The sequence below is a fragment of the Apteryx mantelli genome, chromosome 6 (assembly GCF_036417845.1).
Source record: "Apteryx mantelli isolate bAptMan1 chromosome 6, bAptMan1.hap1, whole genome shotgun sequence".
Taxonomy (NCBI): domain Eukaryota; kingdom Metazoa; phylum Chordata; class Aves; order Apterygiformes; family Apterygidae; genus Apteryx; species Apteryx mantelli.
In genome coordinates, this window is record NC_089983.1 from 46283859 (window position 1) to 46311297 (window position 27439).

At 40.8% G+C, this 27439-nt stretch overlaps 1 protein-coding gene across 2 annotated transcripts in view; it reads left to right on the forward strand.

Annotated features, from left to right (window-relative positions):
• ARHGAP15 (Rho GTPase activating protein 15) overlaps positions 1-27439 on the forward strand; it is a 343348-nt gene that overhangs the window by 308937 nt on the left and 6972 nt on the right. For both annotated transcript variants that reach the window (XM_067298597.1, XM_013959737.2), the window contains exon 13: positions 9987-10092. In XM_067298597.1, coding sequence (XP_067154698.1) covers positions 9987-10092 — 106 coding nt within the window. The remainder of the gene's footprint in view (positions 1-9986; positions 10093-27439) is intronic.

Here is a 27439-nt window from a genome sequence, read left to right on the forward strand (position 1 = left end):
GTTATTTCTACAAATCCACAATCTGTCAGTCTCCGGCGTTATTGCACTGAGGCTTACTCTCTAATTTTCAGTGCAACTGAATACATTTCCAGAGTTATTGATGATACTATAATTTCACATTTATTTGGTTTGGACTGTGCTGTCAAAAAAAAACAAAAATGGAAAAAGACTCACAAACTAAGTATTGTCTACAATATCAATATGTTGTCGTTTAAACCTACATAGATACTTACATATGCTTCATTATAATAATAATAAAAAAAAACAGGTTGTAAGGACTGCCTCTGTGACCTTTTTTCTCATTTTAACCCTACTGATATGTCACCCATGGCAACCTTAAACCGATTTTAATAGAGTCTATCCTATTATTCATTTAAATTGAGGTGCAAGAGCACTTAGACCAGAGAAATTTGCATTCAGCAAATGGGGATTTGATGAGCAAAAATGATAAGATATATGTTGTATAACATGCCCTATTTTGCCAGCAAATAAACAGCTCTTGAAATTGATAAACTTCAGAATATTTTATCTTCAAATGTTTATACATAAATGATTAAAATGCATTAGCAATTCTGCTTTTGAAAAAAAACATATTGGGAAAACAACACAGTTGTGTTGCTTAAATTTGTAATTAACAAATTTATTACTAATTCTGTTCAGTTCTTTAATATGCTGCATTCCTGAAGAAGAACATTAATACACAATGGCAGAAAGAAGCTAATTTTAAGACTTTGGAGAAATGAATGTCTTTTAATGCTGTGTGTTTCTCTTATCTACATGCCACATTATTGTAATAAGTACATTCAGGAATAATTTCTTTTCAAATATTTTTACAAATCTTGCTCTTATTTGCATGCAAGTAAGTTGTCAGCTTAAATCTTTGAAATGCAAAATATATCTCATTTCTATATTTCATCAAGGAGCCTTTCATGTTTAATAAATTACAACTTAGATCCTCCAAGACTTTGTTTTTCATTAACTAAAAGCAAAAGGATACATTTAAAATCTTAATCACAACCTGCAAGGGTATTTGCATGTTGCTGATATTTGTCTTGATGGGACTTTTAATATTTGCAAACTAATCAGGATAGCAAGGTTGTACCAATAATTTCTTCAGACAATGAAAGTTTCTGTATTTTAGTCTGTATTAACAGTATGTGCAACTTGGATAAAACTTTAAATGTCTTAATACTGAAGCGATGTAAAAATCCGTGTAGATGACTCTTTAAAAGAGAACGTGTGCAGGATAGGGCAGCATTTCTGAGCTCTCCTGAGTGACGCGCCGACGATTTCTACATCTGGATGAGGACCACAGAAATTATTGCCGTTTGATCACGTATTGGGCAGAATCACTAACAAGACAGAACAAGTTAGGTGAAATCCCTCCACCCCTTGATACCGAATAAAGACTTGTATCCAGCAGGAATTGATGAGCATCTGTCTCCTGTACGATTTGACCCTCAGTTTAGCCCCGAGTTTTAATAAACATCCGAGTTCATCTTGTAGCGGGGTCTACTGCTGGTCTCTGCGTAATAAGGTGGGTCATCTCATCTTATCAGAGACAGAAATCCTGACAGCTGGCACTGCTTCCTGGGTTTGGGGGTCTCTGGGGACAACAGCAGTATGGTGTTACAGAAAAGGCAAACTTTTGCTGAACTTGCTGCTCTAAGACCCTCAGTTAATCTTTTTTTGTGGCGTTGGAGATCAAAAAAAAAAAGGAAAAGAAAAGAAAAGAAAAAAGCTGAAACGATTCAAAATATGCAACTAATACCGTGTAGTTAAACTGATGTAGCATGCATGTTGTTTTGCAAGCTAACAGGTTAAATATGGCTTTGCTTTAAGATTCCCATCAAATTTCGTTTTTATAGAGAAATCTCTGAAAGCAGAAGGGGGTTGAGGGAGGGTGAGGTAAAAAGAAATAAATCATTGTAGTCTCAGGAACAGTAATCCTTGTTGAGGATTTTGGCTGATTGATATAAATAACATCGTCCCCGCCATCTGTCCGAAGAGGGACCTTTCCAGTTAGTGTTAAGCTGCAACGGCAGAATAATTAATGAATGGTGTCCTTTGTGCTGGTAATAAAGACAAGACAAATTATGTTATAATCCAACTGCTGCTCATTTGTCACAGCCAAATAAAATGTCAAATAAAAGTGAGGGGGGCACTGTGTTTGTTTAATGGACTGCAAGCTACCTGTTCGTATTGTTGACAGACAACTATAGTGTAAGTTGTGAGGGTGGAAGGCAGTGAAACGCCGTGCATCTAATTCCGCATTGCTTTTTTTTTTTTCCTTCTTTTTTTTTTTTTGGAGGGGGGGCGATGAGGGGGGTGGGAGGAGAGAATGGTTCACCGGCTAGCATTAATGCAAGTTTTAATTATATAGCTATAATACCACTTTCCCCTCGGAGAAAGGTTGGTTTAGATTACATGGTGCAAGGAAAATTACAGAAAATAACAACTTCAAAACAGCCTCGGTGCTGCAGATTTGTAAGAATTTGGTAGCGTTCTCATCTTGCATTTTCAGGACAGACGCATTCATCCAGTTGCTAGGAAAACCAAATAATGAAAACATAGCTGGGATTTAGCAAGTTCCACTGGGAATTACCTATGATAGAGGGCAGGGCTGCACTTCCTCAGAACATGCTCCTGCTGTAAAAATTCACAAACCTGGCATTCATACAGGCATCTGTCGCTTGCTCTAATGCCAGTTCATAGTATACATACAAACATCTGCTTCCATGCACAAAGGGATACAGAACGCTTGACAGGTCTGTGTTAGCAGGGTTCGCAATGCCAGTTCTTTATGCAAAAACCCTAATGCTTCCCGTCAAGCCATTAGAAGTGATACAATCAGCCCAGGCCCCATTAAGCCATCAGTGTCCACCTGTGATAAAGATGGCCATTTGTTTTCTTAAAGCCCACTTAATGTCTGCTTAACTCAATTTGTCAGGAAATGTAGAACAATTTCCTCACAGCCTGAAATTTGGTAGTGGTTCAAAGTCAAAAGGCCAGGTCTAGTCTTATTCAAATGATATAATGAACAGTCTTCAAATCTAAATCTCCCTTGGGGAGATGCTGTTTACTTTTTTTTTTTTTTTAACGATAGAAGAAAAAAAAAAGGAAGAATAAAATGTATGCTTTTCTTTGATTACCGAAAATACCGAATCCTTTTAACCCCTTCATATGGGTCATCTGAGAAATCAACTTCCTTGCTTCCTTCTTTTGCTGGAGGTTAATATACTGAAGGTTAGGCATAGCAGAGCAAAAAATTATTCACAAAATTGTTTGCAGCATACTTTAAAAGAATCTCTTTTTTATGCATGTAATTTTACATCTTAATCGCCTCAAACATATCTCTTGTCTTCACTATATTTGTGGGCTCTCTCCTGAAGTGCTGACCAGGGGCCAGATCCTCCTTCTCGAGGGCAAAGCCAGAGGCGACGTTCTCAGCGAGCTACGCGGGAGTTCGCTCGAGTCCTTTGGTGGGAATCTTGCCCAGGGGAGAAAGGGACAGCAGCTGAACAAATATTGCAGGCTACGGCCCCGTCTTTGCCATCGTTTCATGAAGATTCCTATTATTTCTTGTGCGAGGGGGCAAGCCAGGCAGCGCCTTGCCGCCTCACCCCTGCTTGCAAGCCGTGGCGGGCTTCCCTGTGCCTGGACCCGAATCCGTGCCGGGGCGCCGGCAGGCACGGCCGCTTGCGGGGAAGCGTCGGAGGCGCCGGTCAAAGCCGGCCCTTGACTCGGGTGACGGGGGCCGAGGGGAGCCCGCGAGGAGACGGCGGAGGGGGGTTTCGGGAGCCGGCAGAGAGCTCGCTGGGGATGCCTTGTCGTATGCCCTACGTAAAAAATAAGCAGGATCCCTGATTTCAAAAATATACCCTGGCGAGGCTCAAGGAATTAGATGAGAACTGGTGGCCTTGCAGACTCCCTTTCTATTTTGGAAGACAATTTTTAGACGTGCAAGCAGCTCCTCGTGCTTCTCCGGAAAGGAGGGCAGGGTAGGTACTGCAGCACGGAGCTTCTGCTGCCTTTCCGTGCCGTCGGGGAGGCGCGTTACGGCCTCGAGTTGTGCATTTGCAGGGGAAATATCGCACCATCCAGATGCTCGAGCCTGCTCTTTCTGCGCGGAAAACCCCGTGGAAGCAACAAAACCCCGCGCGCGAAACAGCAGAAACGGGCTCAGCGTATTTCTCCTACGCTTCGTAGAAGTTGGTAGGGAAGCACAACCATCTCAGCCGGGCTCAGGCTTGCGCTGTTCGCCAGCAAAGTTCAGAGTCTAATTAACCCCCCAAATTGACCGGCAATTCCCCCTTTTTACAATGCCTAACGGGTCGCGTGTACGCCGGGCATGCGGTACCGAAGTCAGATGCCGCTTTGTTATAATTAGGGCAGCAAATTTTGTTTTCTGCTTGGTACTTGCTGTTACATATTGCATGTAATGTATGGCACTGTTAAGGGAAAAAAATTGGAGTCAAAGTGCCTGGAAAGTTAGGTCTGCTCTGTAGCACTGTGAGATTGTTGACATCTGCCGAGGTTGGAGAGCTCAGTAAGCAGGAAATGGGGTGTCACTCTGAGTGGTAGTTTACCATTATCCTGGCATCCTAATGAAGTGTCTGCAGTGCACAGAGCTTCTGGATGGCATCTTAACGCACGGCTAAGCAAAAGCACTTCTCTCCTTGTCACTGTCATCCATCTGCCTGCACCCTACTGCAGCCAATGGGATGGAACCATGCTACAATGTGCTATAAGCCATTTAGAGTTGCACATTGCATAATCAGGCCCATCAAATATGTAAAAAATGACTATTATTGGTTATTTCCCTCAAACTCTGGCACCTGGAGTTCGAGGCATTAAAGTTTAACTTTTGGAAGTGCTGCTTTTTCCCATTAATTCTACGTATATTTTTGTTAAATGGGACCGAGTTGCAAACTCATTGTCTGAGGTCTTGCTAATGGATTGCAAAAGTTGTATGAATATTCATTGAAAACTCCACTTTATATCGCATAGGGTGAATTTATCAATTGCCCATACAGAGAGGTTTCATGTAATTCCCATTTTCTTCTGCAACATCTATTTCTGAGGCATGAATAAAAAGTAAAATCAATTCCGATCACAAATTGGTTATTTTCCTTATAGCAAACATTAGTTAGTTTGAACACTTCTTATAGATTTTTTTAAAAAAGAAGAAAGTATTTCACAATGCATCTTCACAAAAAGATTGCCATAGTGTAGTGCAAGTGATTAAAATTGGGACCTTTATGCTGCATATAGTAACATTAAAATATCCTGACATTAAAAGTGGCACAAAGAGGTTTTTTTTAATATATGTGTGTATGTGCGTGCGTGTGTATTTTAAGCAGCATGATTCCCAGAATACGAAGACCTACCGAACGAAAAGAGAGTTTTGGGTGGTTGACATCTCTGAAAAAAAATCCAGCCAAAAGTGCATCCCCTTTTAAGCAAGTTTTTGTTCCCTGATAACACCAAAGCTATGGAGGACCAGGGTTAAGCATCGTTGGACAGGGAGAGCTTCCGAAATGGGCAAGAGTAAGATGAATTGGCTAAGTTGGGTGTTTATTTATACAAACAAGAGGGCAGAACATAATTTAGTTGCATCAGGAATTTTTCACAGACATTAAAACTATAGCAAACATAACAGCGGGGATGCTTGCACAGCAGCACAGTGGGGAAGCTCGCAGAGCGTCTGCCCACACTACGGCTGGCTGTAGCCAGCGCCATAAGTCTCACAATTTCATTAGCACTTGAAAATCCACCTAACCCACTCAGTTCCGATTAAAAAAAAAGAAATAAACAAACCAAAAAAGCCCCAAACAAGACCTGTCTTTCTCTCAGCAGCTGAATCAGTCGAGAATCGTTGGAAAAACTCTTGGCAGGCAGATTTTGCTGTAGCAACAGTGTGTGACGTTTTAACCACAGCAGAAATCTTATCCAAAAAAACAAAATAAGGTGAGAAGAGCTGTGGAAGTAAATCGGAGAAAAGTGTGCTTTAAAAAAACCCCCACAGATTAGGTGACAGATCAATAGGCTGATATTTTATGCGGAATCATAAATCAGTGTTTTTTCAGCAATTCAGCTCTGAGGCTCAAGAGCATAAAAAGAAACCATGGCTCGTGATAAAATTAGGCATTAATGTGAGCCATAAATGCCGTTTAACATTAAACATGCACAAGCAACCGAAATGCCTGGCAAAGGGAAATGGGTACTATAGTAAAACTATACAAAGTAAGTCAGACATGAATAATGCAGCAGGTCTGAGGGGGGTCATGGGTCAGACTCCACTACCTTACAAAATAATGAATGCATGTCAGGTTAGAGACATACATCCCTTCCCAGCAAGCGTGAGTTATTGGAGATAAACCTTGGACTTCCTGTTCTGAAACAAAGTGGCTTGTTGTAAACATCTACGTCCATTTAAAATTAATGATTAAAAGAAAGATTCAGCGGGATTTGCTTAAGTATTCTTTATGGACACGAGTGCTAAAGGTTACTTTCTTCATTCATTTTTACCCAGCCACTGTTAATGTTACAGAGGCATCATGGTTTTTTTCCTATGTTCAAATGTTTATTCAAGCTCATTTACAAAAGAGCTTATGTAATATTAAGTGGGTTTTTTTTCAATGCATTCTTCATTTAAATATAAACAAGAGAGCATCTCCACAGTTTTGCTGTGTTAAAGGGAGCCAGCCCTATTTTTAAAGACAGTAACCCAAATTCTAAATATATGTTCTATGAAAATATTACATAGAATACCATCTGCGATTCACTGCGGCGTATCTTCATCTGCTGAAATTATCACCTACATCTTCCATATTTTGCCCAGAACGCAAAAAAGGATTAAACATCCTCTCACTCTTTATTTGATAGATGTGATTATGATGACTTTATTCCTTCTGAAATCCGTGCAGGGAAAAGACAGTCTAACTTTCCCAAATGTGAATCCTTTCCCTAGATTTTCTTCAATTTTCATGACTAAAAAAGTGTAATGCCTACTTTTTCAATTTATCAAAATTGGTCCGTATCATTTTCTAAACTTAGCTGGAGGATTTAACACACACACACATACACACACACACACACACACACAAAAAAAATCTTCCTATTTAGGAATCCAAGGGAGAAAATTTCTACGAAAGCGGAATTCAAGGCTTTACAGCAGAAAAGCAAATACATAGGTATTGCAACGGAAACATAAGATCTTGCATCTGATCTGTTAAATATTCCATCAACAAGGTCAAGAGTAAAGACAAGCCTAGCCACTACAACTGAAGCAAGAGTAAGCTTAAAAAAAAAAAAGAACAGTTTATCCTCTTCAGTTTCTCAAGTGGAAAAACGAGTTCTTTTATACTAGAAAAAAAATCAAGCGTATACAGCATTTAAAAAAACCAATATCAACCATTTTAATGAAAGAGTGCCCAATATTTTCATGGAACTATAAAAGGGAGCGAGAGTAAGTGTTATGGCAAAAAGCCTGGGCTCAGCAGCTTTGTGTGGGAAATGGTGAAATGTGACTGTGATTTATAATGAGAAAAGGTATCTACAACATACAATTTTCTACCTAGCTGCAAATAATAATTCATAGTGATGTCCCTTCCAGATAAAATACCTTTGCAATGTAGGACTCATGTGGTAAAATGATCATGATAAATGTCAGACCAGTGCAGGTAACGGCTTTACAAACCATTAAGATTAGCTGGCTCTTTTTTTTGATGATAACAGTAACCATGCTGTGACTCTATGTGGTAATAATATCTCAGTACTGATAAATGCCAGAGCTAGGCAGAGGTGTTTATCATTCCCAGTTCAGAAATGCTGACTAAAGTTACCACATGTTGCCTGTTTTTCTTCTTTTACAATGGACTAACAATTAACAAACAGGCTGATTCATACAATAATTTCATGCACGGTTTCCAGGGTTTTGTGCTTTAGCACCTCGCTAAGTATCCCTTCTCCTGTACATCGGCACCCATGGCTTTGGTAGCGTAAGCCCCAAAACAAAGCCTTATAGCCTTGCCGTTTTCTCAATAAATAATTTGTGAATTAACATTTTCTTTTCTGTCCGTTTGTTTTCTAAATATACGTTAGGAGGAACCCCGGTCTCAGTAAGGCAGCCGCTTGCGTAGGGGAGGTGGTTGCCAAGCTGGTATCTGTGTTAATCAGCAGAGCACGCGGAGAAACGTCCTTCAAAAGACCACACTAAAGTTTTACTGTGCCACTTTTCCTTGCAAATATCCCGTAATGGACAAGCAGCGAGTGTTGCCTTCTACCGAGTTTTTCTTAGGCCAGCTTAAGTGGTTCAGTCCCACTGAAGTCCATTGAACCCTCCGGAGAAAAGAGACTTATAAAATTAGTTGAGTGACTTTATTTGAAAAGTTGCAGTAAGCAACAGCCAGGCAGCCCTGATCAACCTAAATATGACTTTTCTGGTAAGATCATTTGCACGCCGTGCAGTTCAAGCAAAAGCTTGCAAAAGCTGTGCCCCCTTCTTACCATAAATCCACTTCTGCAAACTTCAGATCGTTTTGATTTGTAGCTTCAATCCTATTTCCGCTGGACTGATTCTCCCTCCTATGGACAAAACTACTATTGCCAACTGCATGACTTTCTATAGAATAAATCCATATGAAACTTTTTTTTTTTTTACTGGAAAATAATGCCTGTTCATTGGCTAGTTTGAACTTTTGTCCTTGATATATAAAATGTTAGCAATATTATAGATAATATACACATATATGTCTGCACGTATAACGTATTAACCTCAACAGGAGTTACAAATACATGCTGAAGAAAGAATACCCTCTTATTAATAATTTTAAATTTTAAATTCATTTGAGCTGCCAGAAATTTTTGGTTGAGTTTTTTTTTTTTTTTTTGTAAAATTTTGAATCAAGACATTAATCATCATCCCTAGTTATGCAGCACCTACAGCAACTGGGATTCAATCCTGATGGAGATCTCTGGGTGTGAGGGCAATATGAATATTAAAAACAAAGATATCTGAAGAATGATAGGTGATAATTAAATCATAGATGATAAGATCAGAAAAGAATTCTCAGGTTATCTAGGGCATGTAACAAGCAAGATGTTTTCCCTACGTCAGACCTACTGGCACCTTATCTAATCTGTTCCTAAACGAAAGCACAGTTGTACATGACTTTAATTCAGTTGCAACATCTTATACAAATCGATGCAAATATCAGAGTCAAACCTTTCCCCTGAAACAATGAATCATGCTAAAACAGGAAGGTTTATCTTAACAAAAGGAATAGCAATGTTCTTATCACCTCAAAAGAAAGATTAAAGGCCGGAGTCCAACATTCTTTTTTTTTTACTAATTGCAAGTTTGAAATACTAGTCGTTCCCTACAAAAATTACAGTTGTGAGATGCTACACGTACACCTGGTATTAGAAAATAGCTGTGGTGGAGTATTTTCACAAAAGGATTGATCATTAGAAAGCATGAGTAAAAAGACTACCAAATCATTTTATAATTCCCGCCATTATGGGGTGAAATGTTAGGGATGGAGATTCAAAAATACGGCTGCTTTAAATATGATGAGAAATACAGGACAATAAGGACCACATGGGAAAAGTGTCCACCACAGAAACTGGATCATTGGATGAATGTAATTCCAAAGTGATATTCCACTTAAGATGTTGGTCCCTTACCACTTGGAGGTATTTTAGCTTAGGATAATGGTCTAATGATCTAATAAAATAAATGAGAAGCTTAAAAATATAATTCTGTGGACTGGAAAATACTTCCTTAAGATTTAGAGAGTTTTCTCTTTAATCTCTGTAAAGTAGTCTTGTGCTCTGTAAAGAAGACAGAAGGTACAACACGTACTGTTTTCAACCATATATTAATGATGGCTTTTCTTGCTAAGATAGCTGATATAGCACTGGGCAAAGTAATATCCTAATATGGCATTCACATGTATTTTTTTCTGTATGTTTTTCCTTAGAAATCCAGGACAACGCCATTCGCATTAAATCCATAAAGCGTCTTGTAAAAAAGCTCCCTAGACCAAACTACGAGACAATGAAAATCCTCTTTGAACATCTAAAGAAGTAAGTAAAACTGTACTGTGAAAGGACTGGTAATTTTAAAAGGAGTCCAAGGGTGGTGTCCAAATCCTATTGGAAATGTAATCCAAAATACCAAAGACAATTATGTTCTTTGGCAAAACTAAATATGATTTATGGTATCTATGTACATCCTATTTCAGCTCAAGAATCAGCCTGTCTAAGCAAAAGCATTAATTTTTCCTCTATTAGAAAACAGAACAGTAAGTTTCTTTGTGTGCAGTTAGACCCCGGTATTACTAAAGAACAGGTACATTGAATTAAATAAATACAGCATGTTCCAGTGCACGTCTGACTTTAACCACCCCTGCAACTTAGCTAGGAAAATACATTACAAACTCCTGTACCGCAGAGTGAAGTTTGTGCCAATACAGAACATCTAGGAAACACTGATGAGAGATCTGGGAGTGCACCTTTGTTTTCCTCATGTTTCTGAAATACGAGAGAGGCAGAGGTGACACAGATTTTGTTCCGCGAAAATGCCTCTCTGAGGTTCCACTGCTTGCCATCTCTCCATGGTTTCCACGTTCGCTGTGCTCAGGAGATGTTGGCTCACAAAATCAGCCTTGGATCTCATGTTCGTGTTGGGTTTTCTTCTCTTGTTTCGTGGCATTAACAGAAAAAAACAGGCCAAAAGTAGGCCAAAAGTTTGTTCTAAAACAAACCTGCTGCTGTTTTATTTGCAAAACGAGCAGGCAGCGGTAAGGGACCACAGGACAGGGGCGTACAGAGGGCAGGATCCAGTTTCTCCTCTCCTAGCTGTGCTGATGTCAGGGCTAACTGGTGCCATTTTGCACAGCCACTTTTCAGCCAAACTACCCTTAAAATTGAAAGGACTAAGTAGTATGTAGGGCCCCATGCAGGCTCTGTACACAGAGGAGTATTTCATCTCGGGAATGCTATAATGACCCCAGTGAATGAATAATAATGACTCCAAGTAAAAGACTAGTCCCAGCTTACAATGAATGATGCCTTTATACTGACCGTTTCTGCAGCATTCTCCTGACATATATATATAATAGATGTAGATCCTTTATCTTGTTGTGCAACTGCCAGACGAAACTGCAAAATGAAGTGTATATATAGTTGTGGGAATGTCCCCATTTAATTAAGCATGGAAGGATTTTAGACAGTCTATAAACTGACTGAGTTTGGCCTTGAAGAAAATCCTTTTCCTGTGTATTCATCTGATGTACCCTGTGCATACATTCTTTCCTTCAGAGGGTTATCTAGAGAAGGATAATAATGTTTTGCTGTCAGTGGAAGAATAATAAGGGAAATTATTTCCTGGGAAGAACCTTAGTGCAAGAAGCAGGTACATGCTGTCCAAACAGATGTGCCATATATAAAACTTACTTCATTGTACGTGGCATTGATCCTAACCTGAAGAAACTTTTGCTACCATGTCTTAGGGGAATGGTATCAGGTATACACAATAAGTCTTTGATCTTATAGTTAAATCACTTGATTGAGACTCAGGAGACCCGGGTTCAGTTCTTGGCTTTGACCGGATGTTCTGTGTGACCTTGGGTAAATCATTTAATCTCTCTGCGCCTCGGTTCCTTGTTTACAAAATGGTGATAATACTTCCTTTGTCTGCCTTGTCTCTTTAGAGCATAATCTCTTCAGGACAGCAATTGTTTCCTGCTGTGTATATATAGAATAACTGGCAAAACTGGACCAAGACTGGGGTTTGGGGGAAAAAAACTAGAATACAAATAATTAAATAGTGATACTTAGTAATGCATATGTGTAAAATACCTGGCTTGACTACAGCTCCATTGAAGGGGAGGAGGGCAGATGTATTACCTAAATAAGGACATGTGCTTATGGTAGGGTCACTGCAGAAATACGGTGAAAGAAGAGGTAGACTGAAGTGATGCAGTAGCGCAGTGATGGAAGGCAGGAAGACATTATATTTGGGCCATTTTAGGGGGTAGAGCATTATGGAAGCAATCATCTGAGTCTCTCTGGAGAAGGCCTTCTGTGTCAAGCAAACACATCCTCAGGGAAGGAAGGGATTATCCTACGAGCCTTCATCCCATCGATATGGAAGCAGCAGTAGAATAAATACTGTAAACATCAAAAACTTGTGAAAACTGGCACGTTCTCATGTCAATGGGAAAAAAGGGCCAGTCTGAATAGCCAGTCTGAATGGGTTCAGATCAAATAACAATAAGTGAGATGCACTTCTGATGGGTCCTTCTTTAGAAACCTGGACAAAGCAGTTGATGAGAGAGCCTGGGAGAAAGCCCTGGCAGCAGAAATGACAGCAGGGATTAACACTGAGATCTTACCTGTGCCATACATCTTCCCTAAAACAAGCCCACGGAAGTTGCAAGAAGTCACAGTGTTGTGTATGAAGCCCACAGAATAGGTATTAAAAGCAAAGCTTGGGCTCGCAGTACCTGCACTTTTAAGTATTTTGTATTTGATGAAAAAAAAAACCCACACTGTGTCCCCTACTCATCTTTGCATGAAATTTATTCAACTACAAATATAATGCATGAGCAAAAGAGACAAAATATACAGCTGAATAGACATATCACATAGCTCTTTCCAGTCTATCATAACAAATTGCTTTATATTGAAAATTGTTTTATATTTTCATATTGAAAATAGTTGAGCACAATGACTATTAGGTTTTTCATACTTCTTCCTAAGATGAGCAAGCCAAGCATATATTTTACACATAAACGAAACAACAGGGCCCAGTCTGAATAGGGACTTTCCCAAATAAATGGCTACAGAAAACAGCCTGTTCTACTTGAGCATGTTTACAGAAACTCACTTGCTGTATATATCCCCTATATTTATGTTTCTTATATTTGTGAAAACAGGGCCCCAGTTCCTCAGGACTCCACTCCTTGCCGCTGTTTATTTACAAGTGAATTTTACTCCCAGACAGGGCGAGCAAAACCCAAGGACCACATAAAACTGATATACCATACAGGTCCTGTTCCGCAGGCGTACAAAGGACATCAAATGATGCAAGGGCCTTGCATCGGCTTTGTGCTCAGATGGGAACTGAGAGCAGCCACCCTCTACGCGATAAGTCATTATTTGTGCAATAACTAACTCATGAAACTATAATTTTAATAAGGGATAAGGAGCACTTCCCTCTCTAAGAATCCCACAGTAGTTTATAACCAGCGCTGCTTTCGCAGCAGCATCTCGAGCTAGCTGTCATACACCCATTGGGAAACCGAGGCACGGCAAGTCTAAATGACTTAAGGACTCAGCGTAAGCCAGCGACACAACCCAAAACCCTGGAGCTTTCCTGCACAGAAGCTTCTGCAGCGACAGCAAAACACTCCTTTCTCACCACTGCAAAACACGGTAGCGGAGAGGAGCTGGAGGCTGCCTGCGCCCCGGCCGGGGGCGAGCAGAGTCCCGCTCCGCTGCTCGGCGCGCCGAGCTGGCTGGGGCTGCCGCGGCTCTGCTCCAGGAGCCGCGCTTCTGCATCGCACAGCGCTGTGCCTCAGCTAATAAGCTGTGCTTATTAATGTTAAATTAATGAATCTCAGCCTGCTCTGCTTATTAGGTTGCACTCGGTGCCACCGTAACGCAGCTCTGCGACTCCCAGACCCGAGCCGCCTCGTGCCCACTGGGCTGGAGCACAGGGCGGCCAACTTGCGTCTGCCCGTGCCCGTCCGTGTAGACCTCCCGGTGAAGGGATGCATTGCAGAGCAAAACCCCTTTCCTTCCCTATTATTTTCCCTCACAAGAGCAGTAGGACATGTTATTTACCAAAGTATAAAATCCATGCTGACATAATCGAAGGGGAAGACAGAGGCCAGCCTGACTTCACCGTTGGTGGAGAGCGCTGAACCCAGCTGCCCAACTGTGGAAGATCTTCTTCCAGCAGCCGCATCTGCCTCCTTGGCAGGCACGCCAGGCCCGTCGTCTGGGGAGCGCCGCGGTTGCCTCTTGGTTTATCACGTGGATCTGTTACTGTGGCCTCTCTGGCTGCCTTGCCCGCGGAGGAGCCAATTCCTTTCGATTCACCTTCGAATCCAAGGAACGAGCTTGCTCCATTTGCTCCTGCACTGTATGGAGCGCAGCAAAATATCCTCGGATGCAGCCCGGGCTTTCTGCCCTTTCAGGGAGATCACGATGGTTTCCCTTCCGACTGCCTTCCCCCTCCAAAATTCTCCATGCTTAATAATAATTGCTTGTATCGGTTTCACTGGAAATAAGCTCCTCATCAAGAGTAGGACTGTTTTTCTGAGGCAGACCCACTAACACCGATATATGATCTAACAAAAGCTGTAAGTGTTACAGGATTTATGTTTTAGTTGCTCTGAAAGCCGTCTTCCCTCCGTGTTCATAGCACAAGGAATAGAAAAGCGTCCGATCTCAACACACGAGAGAACGAGCGCACGCGCACGTGGACGCACCGCAAAGCTAGCAACACGTGTCGCCTATGTTCTGGAGAACATGGGGTTTGGAAACTACTGAATAGACTTATTTCCACCTATTAAAGATTAAAAAAAGAGCCGCGCGTACCAAGAGCCCAACAATAGCCCACACGACGGGAAGCAATGACAATGTGATGACAAGTCCAGCAGCGGTACCCAGAATGCGGAGGGAAAATCGGAAAGTACCGTCAAAGTATGGCATCTAGTAACGCTAAGCAAGGGACGTCTGCAAACTTTTTTTTTTTTTTTGAGTTAGTGGAGGAGAGACGTAGCAAACATATGTGATTTTCACATCCTAAACTATGTGTCATATCAGCAGTTTCAGGCAGGCTTACATATTAAATCTAGGCTCAGGAGAACCCTTTTTTTTGCACAGCAGAAGAACAGATTATGTTAAGAACTGCACAAGCTTTGTATTAAAAAAAAAAAAGGTAAAAATTATTTAAATGAGAAAACGACCCCCAACAGAAGCACTATAAGACAAATTTCTATTCAGCAAACCTCAGAGAGCCCATGGGAGACCAAAGTGTGTTAAGTTTTCATCAGGAAAAATGTCCAGATTCAGGAATGCTCATAAGCCCATAAGTCCTTAACTGAAGGCACTAGAAATTAAGAATATATGCTCAAATGATTTCCTGAATTAAGGCCTTTCTTAGAATCTCGTGAACTTTTCTCATTCCTAAGCAGTAGGGCAACGACAGGGAGAAAATTTTAGCCTTATTCCTGCAAACTTAGGGAGCAGCTGATGGAAATGTTTCCCCCCCCCAATGGCAAACATTTTAAAATTTACATGAAGAGAAGGGCAAATATATATCAAGACATGCTCTTGCATGCATGCTTTATGCTATTTCAACTATATAAAAGTTTTAGAGAGAAGCTGGCCCGATGCCAACACTTGTCCCATTTAGCTTCCTCTGGCTTGTTTTTTTGGGGAAAAAAAGAGTTAAACCTATTTCTCTCTACTGAAGTACACTTTGGTCTACTAAGTTCTCCCCCTGCGAATGAGTAGACGCTCTCAGAGCACAAGGGAGTGTGCAGAAGACAGGAATATTAATAGTTATTGAATTAAAGGCAAAAATAAAACCCAGTCTTCCTAGAGTACCTTTATGTGTGTTCACTGTACTCACTTTGCTGTGTGTGTGTGTGTGTGTGTCTGCTATATCAAGGTTTTTGCACTCATACCTAGTCCCTCTTATTGTGGAACAAGAGTTTTCAAAGCTCACCTGTTCCCCCTGGGATACCTTACAGCCTGGCAGTTTTAAAGTGAGCAAAGATGAGGAATTAAAGCCCCATTTTCACCTGTGTTTAGATATACTTTCTATTTTTCGCACCGTATTTAAAAATATAAACCCTGATTTTCATAACAATTGGGCGAATAATTACGCTTGGTAATTTTCAACGCTACCAAGCCTCAAAATGTACTGCACTGGTGTATCAGCAAATAACAGAACGATAAAAATAATGAGCATAGTTTTAATTTAAATATTTATGCTATGGCAGACTATGTGGCTGCAGAGGACCATTGTGCTAGGTGCAGTACCCAAATACGGGCAGATAGGGTCCCTGTTTCAAAGCACTGCTATTGTTCCTTCCAGATTACTCGATATCAAATGATCTCAGAAAGCTTTTCAGCCATTAATTAAATCTCATAACTTCCTTTTCAGGTCAGTAAGTTTTATTATCCTAGTTGCGCGGGTGGAGAAAGTGAGGGTAAGGCGCTTGCCCCAGATTACGGAGGGAACAGTCCTCACTTCTGCCGTCCGCTTCCTGCCGACTGCCCCGGTCCCGCCGGCTCTTTGCAGGCTTGGTGTCCACGTGCACGCTCGCTTTGCGGCTGTGCATATGGGCAGCACGTCCTGGGGAAGTCCACTCACTGCTAAGGACCCTTCTGCTAACAGAGACCATGTGAGAGCACTGCTTCTGGTTTGCACTCGCACAAGTTTTAGAAAAATATTACTCGCGGAGTTAATTTACGTGATTTTTGCAACCTCTTAATTTTGCTCCGGGTTAGTGCTCTTTTCAACTCGAATGTTTTTTTTGTTGGTGAAATTTAAGAATGCTCAACTCATTACAAAAGTTCGGCTTATTTATTTATTTTTTATTTTTTAACTAATTTGGGAGATTGAGCCCTAATGCATTAATGTCCAGAACCAGGTCATCAAGAGGTAAATTGCAATGCTTTTCATTCTTCTGACTAAAGATATGGGATTTTTTCTCACAATAAGGCTGTAAAATGAATAAAAGGATTGAAGTTTCTTAAGATATTCATTGAAACTTAAAAAAAAAAAAGCTTTAGTGCCAAAATGTCAGTGTTCTGTGCAAAATAATTAATATAACACAATAGGATCTATTCTACTATCGATTGAAAGGGAATTTATGCAGGTAATTCATTAAGGCTAGTGGGAGTTTGACATGTAAATCCCCTGGCACTTTGATGGGAAAACAGACCCTGATGATTTGATTTTTATTTTTTTTATAAGCTATAAAATACTTGCTTTTCAGTGACAAATATTTAAAAACAAAAACAAATACCTGACCAAATAGAGCAATGGATGATGCTGCTTTGTGAGACTTCTGAAATGACATTACATCAAATCATTTTTCACACATCGCAAAAGATGCAACAATCATTTCAATCAGTCTGCTAAGAGAATCGATACTTTTTTTTGCTTTCAGAGAATGGCATTTCACATTCCAACATTTCCAGGTTATCACCTTCATACATCTCTTTTTGTGGTCAAGTGCATGATTAGTACTTCTGACAGCATATTGGCCATTTTCTTATGAAGAGCTACAAATTCTTGTAAATAAAAACCAATCTAAAAAAATGAAGAGAAAATCTGTGGACTGGAATGCACCCTACTTGTAATGGGAACAAAAAGCTGGCAATGAAATATAAACCTAAATCACAGCAGAATGACCTACTTTAAGGCATTTGCCAAAGAGACAGTGTTTTAGACAGCTCCTCTGAAGTAGCGTCTTTATGTCTATGCCATCTGCAGATTTATTATTGTGCTTTTAGGAAAAAAAAAAAGAAAAAAGAAAGGAAAAAAAAAAAGAAAGGGAAGAAAAACCTACAGCATGCCTGACAAAACTAAGCTTCATCTATAGGAAAGATTCCAGTACTGTGGGCACCACACCCACACCTAGTGATGTGGTCCAAGTTTTTTCTTTAGAGGCACCTAATTAAGAAACCCTGACTCATTTACATGGATACGTTTGATCTAAATTACACTCCAAACCACACCAAATTAGGAGCATCTGTGAATGTGAAGTGTTTGTTCCCAGTGACTGGTAGAATAGGGCCAGTTCTGGACGGCACATGTTCAAGTGACGAAAAATATTTCAGATGTAACATACTTCTGAGACCCACTTTTCCACTAATAATTCATAATGAGTTAAACCAGTATCTCTGCTCAAACAATTATTTCAGGCTGTGAAAAAAATGTCATTTTACTTTTAAAATGAGGAGGAAAAAAAAAAAGAAGTAGGCAAGCACCTCGTTTGCTTGTTTCCCTGAAAACGGGCCTGAATGCAACCATTAGCAGCAATTTAAATCTGTAGAGTGTGTATATTATCACATAGGCATTACTCCCGAAGTCCGGACTAAAGGAAAATACCTATGAATGATTAGTTGTTGTTCACAGGCAAGGCCTTCTGCCTCGCTATGTACGTTCTTCTGCTGTTAACCCACCGCGCTGCGTTTTCTGAAGGGTCTGCGTGAAGAACCGAGTGTCGGCTTGATGAGGCTGTACCATACGCTCTGGAATAATATTAAAAATTTAAGAAAGTGGGCCAGATTTGAGATTTTTGTTCTTCCCTTTCATGCTGTGTTGCTGGTGTATCTAGCTATGTATGTTTGTATCTGCGAAGGATACAGGACAAAAGTGGGTCCTGCAGCAATAAGGGATCTTTTATCGCACTCCTTGTCCGCTGGAGAGGACGAGCAGAGGAGGCTGCAGAAACCACTCGTTGCTATTTTGCTGCCTTGCAGTATAAACTGACAAACTCAAGAAATAGCCTTTATCTTGCTCTAATTTCAGCAATAGAACCAGCCGGAGCATCGGGGAGTGCAAATCCGAATTCCACGCTGTGTTTGCAATTCCCAGGATGCTCGCGCAGTTTGGCACAACCTTAGGATTTGGCCCATGGTGTTTGGCAGCCACCTTTTATTCTTCCCTTCTTTTATGCTTTGTGAATAGTCTAAGTTACATAATACCAGTGACAATTTGTTTATGGCAAGCATTACAGTCACTGTTTTATGATTACATTCAAACTTTAAGCCACATTTTGACATCTAAGGATCATCTTGCATTCTCATATATTATATACAATGAAGGTTTGTGTTCCAGTAAGGGTAGAGGGGGAGGAACTTTATAAATAACATGACTCCTTTTGTCTGAGGAGATTTTAATACGTTTGTCTGATCTACTGTTTTTGCAGTAGCCAGAATATAATTTGAATATATTAATATTTTCAGCAACTGTGCTCAGGGAGCCCAGTTAATAACTTATGCATGGATATATAGATACACTTCAGACAGAGGTAATGTTTTTAGCCCTTCTGTTGGTAATACTTAGCAAGGCACAATGAAAGAGCCTGTTCTTTCCTCCCCTTTGTTGTGGGCATGCATTGTGATGGTATGGAGCCAGTGTTCTTTCTGTTGTCTACACAGCCTGGATTCAATAAGCAGTTATATATGCATATTATGACAATGTGGTCAAGGAAACCAGATTTTTTTACTATACCTTCATGTGCCTGTACAGTATAAAATCTGGTATTTATTTTTCTTGTCCTCATTCAATATGTTAACAAAATCATAATTTGATACAGGTTATGTTCACTTTATAATTAAAATTATAGAGTTAGACGAAAATACAGCAAGATGTTGCTGGATGGAAAATATTTATCTTTTCATACATTACGCATTATGGTGCGATGTAAAATCATAAATCTGTGGAATGGCTAACTCTACCCAAGCAGATGATACTTGCCTCCTCTCCTGGGCCACAAGACGCAACCAGTTTTCTCCTTCACCGGGTTTCTGCAGTGGCCTCAGCCCTGCCACCAGACGGCATTGCTGCCATCCCTGCCTGCTCTGCCCCGTGCAACTCTCACGGCATCTCCATGCAGTCGCTCTTCCTGGCTGTCAGGAGCAGCTCACAGCAGCTGTATTCTCTATATATTCTCTATTACTCAAGATTAGGATTTTTTTTTTTTAACCTCTACAGTATTCACATAGGATGGACTCCTATAAGTACGTAAAGCAAAGTAACTAACAGCATTTTAATTGTCCTAAGTTATCTTCATCGAAACAGAATTAAGCATAGCTTTTAGATTTCTGTTCCAACCATCACCAGCTAAAAAAATGGTTATTTAGGCTACTGGTTAACTTCAACAGGCTTTCCAAAAATTATGTTCTGGTCTATAAGGATCATAGTCTATCAACTGATATATCAAGTGTCTATCATCACCTTGGTGGAAGGGATGTTCCACATACATGTTCTCTCAAGATTAAAAGAGAAGGCCAAAAATATCCTTTTTAGGAAGTCTAACAGCCTGACCTCATATCCCAAAATGATGTTAGACTCCCCACAAAATGATTGACTCACTTCTCTGAAACAGTGACATGTCATTCAATTCCCCTGCTACAGCTGGGATATACCAAGACTTCCTAGCCTCTTGGCTGTATCGTGGAGATTTCCGAATACAATGATCCTGGCTTGTCAGCATCCATCCTGAGTATTGTTACCCTTTGCCATGGAGATGAGCCAAGAAAAGGAAAGTCATAAAAGACCAAGTTCTTTCATTTTGATAGATCTCAACAATCCCTCTCTTATAATTCTCCTAACACTTAGCGGACAAAGTGCAAACCTTTTACACCAAATGTATTCCCTGTGTCAGCACTAGACTCAGCGTCACCAAAGGACCTGGGGATATCACTTCATCTGTCTTGAAACTGTTCCAGCTCTCCAGGTCATTGCCATCAACACTGACAAGTCCAGTCTTTCACCAAACACTTCCAGCAATCTTAAAGATTCCAGCCCTATAGCACTTTCCAGTAGGTCAAGATTACTATGAACATCAGTTGTCCTTATTGAATTTTCAGGTTCAGAAGGGGTTTTCAGTAGGGTCATGGCAGCAGTAGTAGCCAACTTAAGACCACCTCCTGAGACAACTGTTCTGTTGAATATGACCATATATTTTGAATCTCTTCTGACCACTATGGCAAGGAACTGCCTAATCTTTCTAGGTTAAATGATAAAATCTTGCAACTCCTTATACTAAATTATGTTTATATAACATAATTTGCATCCTGAAACCACACCATTTACTTCCTAAGGAGACACTCTCTCAGCTTGTGAATCCTTTTGTAGCCATTCTCATTTTCTGCTGCAGGGGAAGATCCATTCAGTATCTACGAAACAATGTCCTGAAATTCGTCTCATCTGAGGGCCAGGTAGTGTAGAGTCAGTGGTCCTCTGGAGCTCAAGGCAGTAAAAAGACATATCCAGGGTATTTCAACTTCGTCTCCAAGAACATCATGCCTGAGCCTAACACCAACGAGCAAGGCAATGTGGGGACAGACCTTTTTGGCATGGGTGAACTGAATATGAGAACTGCTTTTCTGAAACTCTACTGGGTGCATTGAGTCATTTTATGCAGCTAAGCTACGACTGAGAGATGAAAAAAACCACAACTACTGAGCGAGGCAGGCCTGCCTGTATAGAGAACTAAAGACTGGCAAAGTGTCTGAGGCAGTTAGTCCACAGTCATCTGAAACCATCGCACATGTGGATGGGTATTTGACTTAAAAAGGAACTAATGAGAAAATCCAAAGCCATTTTAAAGCTAGCAAATACTACGGAAGTTGCAGTACTACAAAGGGTGCATCTTAGAAAGATTCAATATATGGAAAATCATCCACTCCAGGCAGTTTGTGCATTTAGTGCAATGGACTATACACGTGCATAAAAAATAAACATCAAGCTAAGGTGAGCGGACAAGACAGACAAAGTGTAAGTAGAAAAGACAATGCTGACATAGTAAATTCATTGCTCAAGGGCAAGTAAAATGTAAATAAGTTTAAAGAAATCAAAGACTCATGGCACATACTCACTAGTGCATTTAAGAGATACATTCATCCTACTCATGTTCAATATCAGTGCTGAAACAATTGTGACGCTGGGAGGCATGTTAAAGCATCTTTCAAATCTGATACAAATGCAATGCATATATATTGTACTAGTAGCTTGTGGAGAGCTCAGAAGTAAACCTGAAAGAGTAGGAATCCTGGCTGAGGTCAGATCCCATACAAAATCATCTCTATTGGGCAGACCAATGCATGAAGACTTTGATTTTAACCAACAAGATGGTGATAATAGAGGTTAAAAAAAAATGTAGATTTTACATTGGGGAACATCAGTAGGTCAATATTCAGAGTTTTTTCAGGATTTAAAGGACTTTAAATAAAACAATTTATGAAGTAATTGCATATTTAGGACCTCACAGAAAAAGAAAATATTGTTGAGAGTTTGTTCTTTGACTTCCATAGAATTCTTTGCCACATTCTCTGATTTCAACACTAAAAACACTGGTTGTCTCACAAAACAGAATAATTTATCCACAATACTGCATAAAAACAATGAGTTGTTAGCAAAATACAACCAAGTTTTTAATGAGAGGCTCTAGACTCACTGGAACAGATGCATTTCCGAGCAGGTTGTCTGAAGTTCAGGATCCCAGTATGAAAATTCCAAATAATTGCCACTTTGGGGCATTAAGGCAGAAAGTAAACCTGTCAAATCCAGGGCTGAGTTATTTGCTGTCAGCTGGATTACTGTAGCACAAAAGGACTATAACTGAAGGTTGCAAGAGGTTATAGATTGAACATAGTCAAAAAGAAATAATTCCACTTAGTAAAAGTAGAATTCATCCAAACTGAGAAAATTAAGCTTATGCAAGGTGAAATTCTGACTCCATTCTGGCTCCCAGTCAATGGGAGTTTTGTCGGTGACTTTGACATTAATCAGAATTTCACTCACTGTCAAGAGAGATGCTGCAAATGTGTGATGGAGTGAAAGCAAAGTTAAAATAAATGTTAACAGGGCAGGGGGGTGTCCAAAATATGTTTTCTGAGCATAGACTGCTGTCTAACTCAGTGTTTGCTTGATACAGCAATGTAGAAAGCCCTTTTGGGGGGGAAAAAAAAAAAAAGGTATAAAAGCAGACTAGTGGAGTACATCTAATATTTGCAATAATGGTTCAGTGCTTGTGAAAGAATTTCACGGCTGTGACTGCTGAAGTTCACGGTGCCCATTGTCCTGGCCAGGGACATCTGGACCGCCTTAAGCATAGCGGGGTGTTGTTTATAAGAAACAATTTCAGAAAACCGTAACACCCCTGCATATCAGTGCCAGCGCTGACACCCTCCGCCCTGGACTGCCAGAGGAGCAGAGCTTCCTCTGGAAGCAGCAAAGAGCTGGAGACCTTGAGTCGGGCTGCATGGCCCATCTTAGCCAATCTCCCACCCAGGAATCCCTGCTTTTGGAAGAAGGGTAGAGATTATTAGAAGAAAGACCAGTTGGCAGGGGCAGTAGGCTTGCTGGGAGGAGGATTATATTATTTTCCTGAGTCTCATCATCTTTCTATTTCTCTCACCAGTAAATCTGAACCAAAGCATTCAGCTTCTGTGCCTCTCTGAACCAGGTGCCATAGGCTTTCCTGTATGCTTTCCATATATCCTCTCTTTTTGGTGCATTGTGGAAGAGTGGCCTCTTTCACTGAATTAGAAAAAGGGATGAGTTATCGTCAGAACTGGTGGTTCTAGTTTTAGCCATGTGTTTTTTGTCTGACCATCACTAAACATGTCAAAGCCTTGGTGTCCCCATCAGAAAAAATACAGTTAATAACATTAATCCACCTTTATTAAGAGCCTTTAGCTTTATGGAGGAGCACCAAATATTTTTAAGACAAAGACAAAAGGATAATAAGGAAATGCATTTTTTTTTCCTTTGCTGACCTAATTTCTAACCTCACTTTAAAATCTTCCATTGATTTTAATTATGCTTAATCTAAAGCTAAGCTCACAAATCTAGCGAACTTAAGAGCTGCTTTTAAGTAAATTTTCTCGCCTGTCAGAGTTCCTCAGGCTTTCTAAGCTACAGTTAAAAGTTTATTTCCAGCCCAGTTATAAAGTTGTCACAGCCCTCTTTCCCTAGGAAGCATCGAGCCCGAGTACTGTATGGCGTGCGAGTTCAAACTCTACCTTGCTCGAACACAGCATTCTTCATGAAACAATTGCAGTCCTTTTCTCATCAGCGATAGCCAGAGGCAGTAATAAGGGTGAAGGATATCTATCATGAAAAGTCCAGTGTCAATGTGTTCCCCCAATTTATTTACTGACCTTCAATGCAGCAGCCATACTCCTGACCCTCATGAGATGAAGCCTAAGGGGAAATGGCACTGAGCACCAATTCCATATCCTGTTGTTCTGTGGTCTAAATTAAGTGCTAATTAATTACCACTGGCATCTTTGGCATTGCCTGTCAAATTGGATTTAGGATATCCTTTCACTGTTTAAACAAATAGCCCTACATCTAAAGCTAAAATCCCAAGTGTTAATATTTTCTTTACTTTGAAATTTTGATTTAAAAATTCAGCAAATATGTCCATGGATATTGCAGGTAGAATTCAAATAAAAGAAACAGGAATTGATATTGTCAATTTTGATTAATAGTCCTTCATTAATAAACATCCTGTTATTCAGTTTCCACCTGCAGTTGCTGATGTTGCCTGGAATCAATTAACTCATATAATTTGATTTATTTTACAAAGACATTTTTGGATGTGCTGTGCTGATGATAAAGGTTCTATATTTATAATTCTTGATTTAAGAGAGATTGTTACTAACTGCTTTTTATTTTTAATGTTACAAGGAAATGTAGCTTAAGGCATTCTTGAATTAAAAAAATTAAAGCAATTTAAAAAGTTAAAGCTTTATTTGCATAAAACTATCTGTTGCCTTCTAAGACACGCAGGCCACAAAAGCATATAGATCCAGGACCTCCGACAGGTTGAGCTTTACAATAAGCTAGTTGTTCTGCAGAAAAAAAATCAGAAATAGAATTTTAAAAAAATCACAGCAGAAGTCACACCACCAGCCAAAAATACAGTAAAGGAGACTGTGCATTATATCTCAGTCTGAACATATATTATTTTATATAGTATCACACTGCCTTTATCACTGTACTATCCAACCACCCCTCAGAAACGCATTAGCATCTGTCTAACATCTGTCACGGGTGGTTTTGTTCTCTCTCTCGTCCTCTCCTTAAGGAAAGAATTGTGTTTGCCGTGGTAGAGTGGCTTCTGAGAGGGATTCACTGTTGTTTGAGATAGATATATATACTGCTAGGAGGCTGTTTGAGAAGGCAAAAATGAATGCCTTGTGCTCGGAGCTGTAGCCAGAAGTCTGTGATGCTCCTTGTGGAAGTTCATGGCCTTCAGCTGACTCCTGAGAAACGCCGGTCCCCAAACAGACAAACTTCAGACTCGGGGAGAAACGTCCGTAGTGATAACATGGATTACGCATATCTCCTCCTCCTCCTCCCTCCGGTCTCATGAACATTAATCAGAACCAGTTTGTGTTCAGTCGCAAAAAATTAAGAACCAAGACAAATTTAGAACATGATGTGCTGGTCGTCAGTAAATGGGAAACAAGAGGCCTGGACTTTGCAGGTCACCCGAGCCAGAGCCGAAGACAAATGGGTCGTTCATTCGACCGCCTTGAGGAAGCAAATTGGTCACATCTCACTCGTAGGGCGACAGTCCTGCCCAGGGTAAAATCGGGTCAGCTTTGCGAATGGCAGCGACCTGGAGCGTCCATGGTAATGAGGAGGATTTTGTGAAAAGATATTGCTTGTGAAAAATTACCAGGGAAGAGCAGAGCTCAAAGGATTCCTGCTCCTGCCGACCCACCAGCCTCGTCTCTCGCTTCTTTGACACGACGAGCGCTGGCACGGGGAGCAGGACAGGGCGCTGGTGGGAACCAAGCCTCTCCCCACGGCAGGGCCATGGGGCCACAGCAGCGTGGCTGGGGCTGCGGCGCAGGGACGAGCTCCTGTCCATGCTCACCACGCAGTCGTGGGACGCTGGAGCACGCTCTGCCTTTGGCACACGACCACACCGAGATGGGAACTCGTCACCCCTGTCATGCAGCGGTGGTGTTCGTCTGTGATCAAAGAGCAGTGGTAGCATTTAAAATGCAATTTTAGCCCTTCGCTTACCCTGCTAGGACACAGCTGCTCACCCTCATTTAACTTCTCTTTATCATGAAAAATATAAAGTCTGATCATCGTTTCCTTCCTAACCGCCTCTCATAGTTACAAACTGGGAGCTCCTCTAACACTATAGGAAACAGCCGGAAAAAGCAATGATCAAGAGGCCATGATGCAAACAAGGGTTCAGACCCCTATTTCTCCTTAGGCCTGGGAGAGGTTGCACAGAGGAAGTATTAGTTTTATGATATAAGCACTGCTGTGCTCCTACAAGCTTGTCTCCTAAAGCAGGCTGAACACAATTTGAGCTGGGGACCTCAGCAAGGAATGAACTTCAGCATATGGTGCAGCCCTAAATCCATGAGACAGTGGAATTTCAGAGAGTAAACTGGTCATTTGCTTTTAAAAAAAATCTGCCATTTATACATTGGTCCACTGCAGCAGTTTGAAAATGCGTATTTGGGTGCCACATGCAGTTACTAGGGACTTCTTGTGTGATCACCATGTCGGGAGGTATCACCCAAACAGACCTGGTGAGGTTTGGTAACCATACCTTTGCTATGTCCAAAGCTTAAAGAAACACTGGCCTGCTGGTTGTAAAACTCCTCCGAGGCATAGGACATACGGATTTTATGTCCTCCTCCTGAGGAGGCTCAAACTCACATCTCCTAACTCTGAAGAGAGGACTGCCCTGTTCCTCCTACTCAAACGCTAGGCTGGGTGGGGTGGAGGGACTCTTGGACCTTCTACAGATGCTGTGCAATGTCCGGCTGCAACGAGCTGTGGGACTTCCTAGCATGAATTTCTCATTTATATTTAGTGCATCTGTTAGAAAGGCAATACCAGATCCGTTTTCTGTTCCCAGAGCTGTCTTTGTACTTGGCAAGATATAACTATTGATTAACACACAACTGGAGAATGCATTTGACCTGGGCTTCCCACTTCTTGAGGTCACCCAAAGGGACTACATGAATGGAAGTGGGAAGGATGTGCAGTTTTCAGACCCTCTTTGGCACAAGATGGGTACCAAACTATCCTGCTCTCTTGAGATGGCAGCAGTTGGGGGTGGAAGCTGTAGTACAGCTCTAGTTGTGCAGGAGAATAAGCAGGACTCTTCAAAAGCACATTCTTGAACTAGTCCCCTATATTCTGCCTGAGTCCCTTTAGACATCTAAATATGTTTTTAAATCTTGGCCTCAATCACCTGCAAAATGAAGACTATCATCATCTCCACAAGACAGTTACTCTGTGAGGTGTATGTAAGGGTACGAGCATATAAGTTCCTCTGGAAGGAAGTTGTACAGGTGGCAAAGTTCATATAATGGTGAAAAGATTTTATTCTGAACTGCTCCCCTGTTAAAGCAGGGCGAGCCAGAATAAATGCCTTTCTTCAGCTTTCCATAGTCTTTCCAGCCAACTATGAACTGATCTTCAGACTAGTTTAGTTATTTTCATTTCAGGCTAGACTCCAAAGCAGTTCATCCAGGGAAGAACTTTTGCTGCGAGATATGCGAGGGGATTCCCTGAGGAAGCCCATTCTCCATTGTGTCCTTGTCAGCTGTCCAGTTTCTATATATAGCCGTCCAACGGTCAGCTTTAAAGGCTCGTCTGTAGAAGAAGACAGCATCAAAT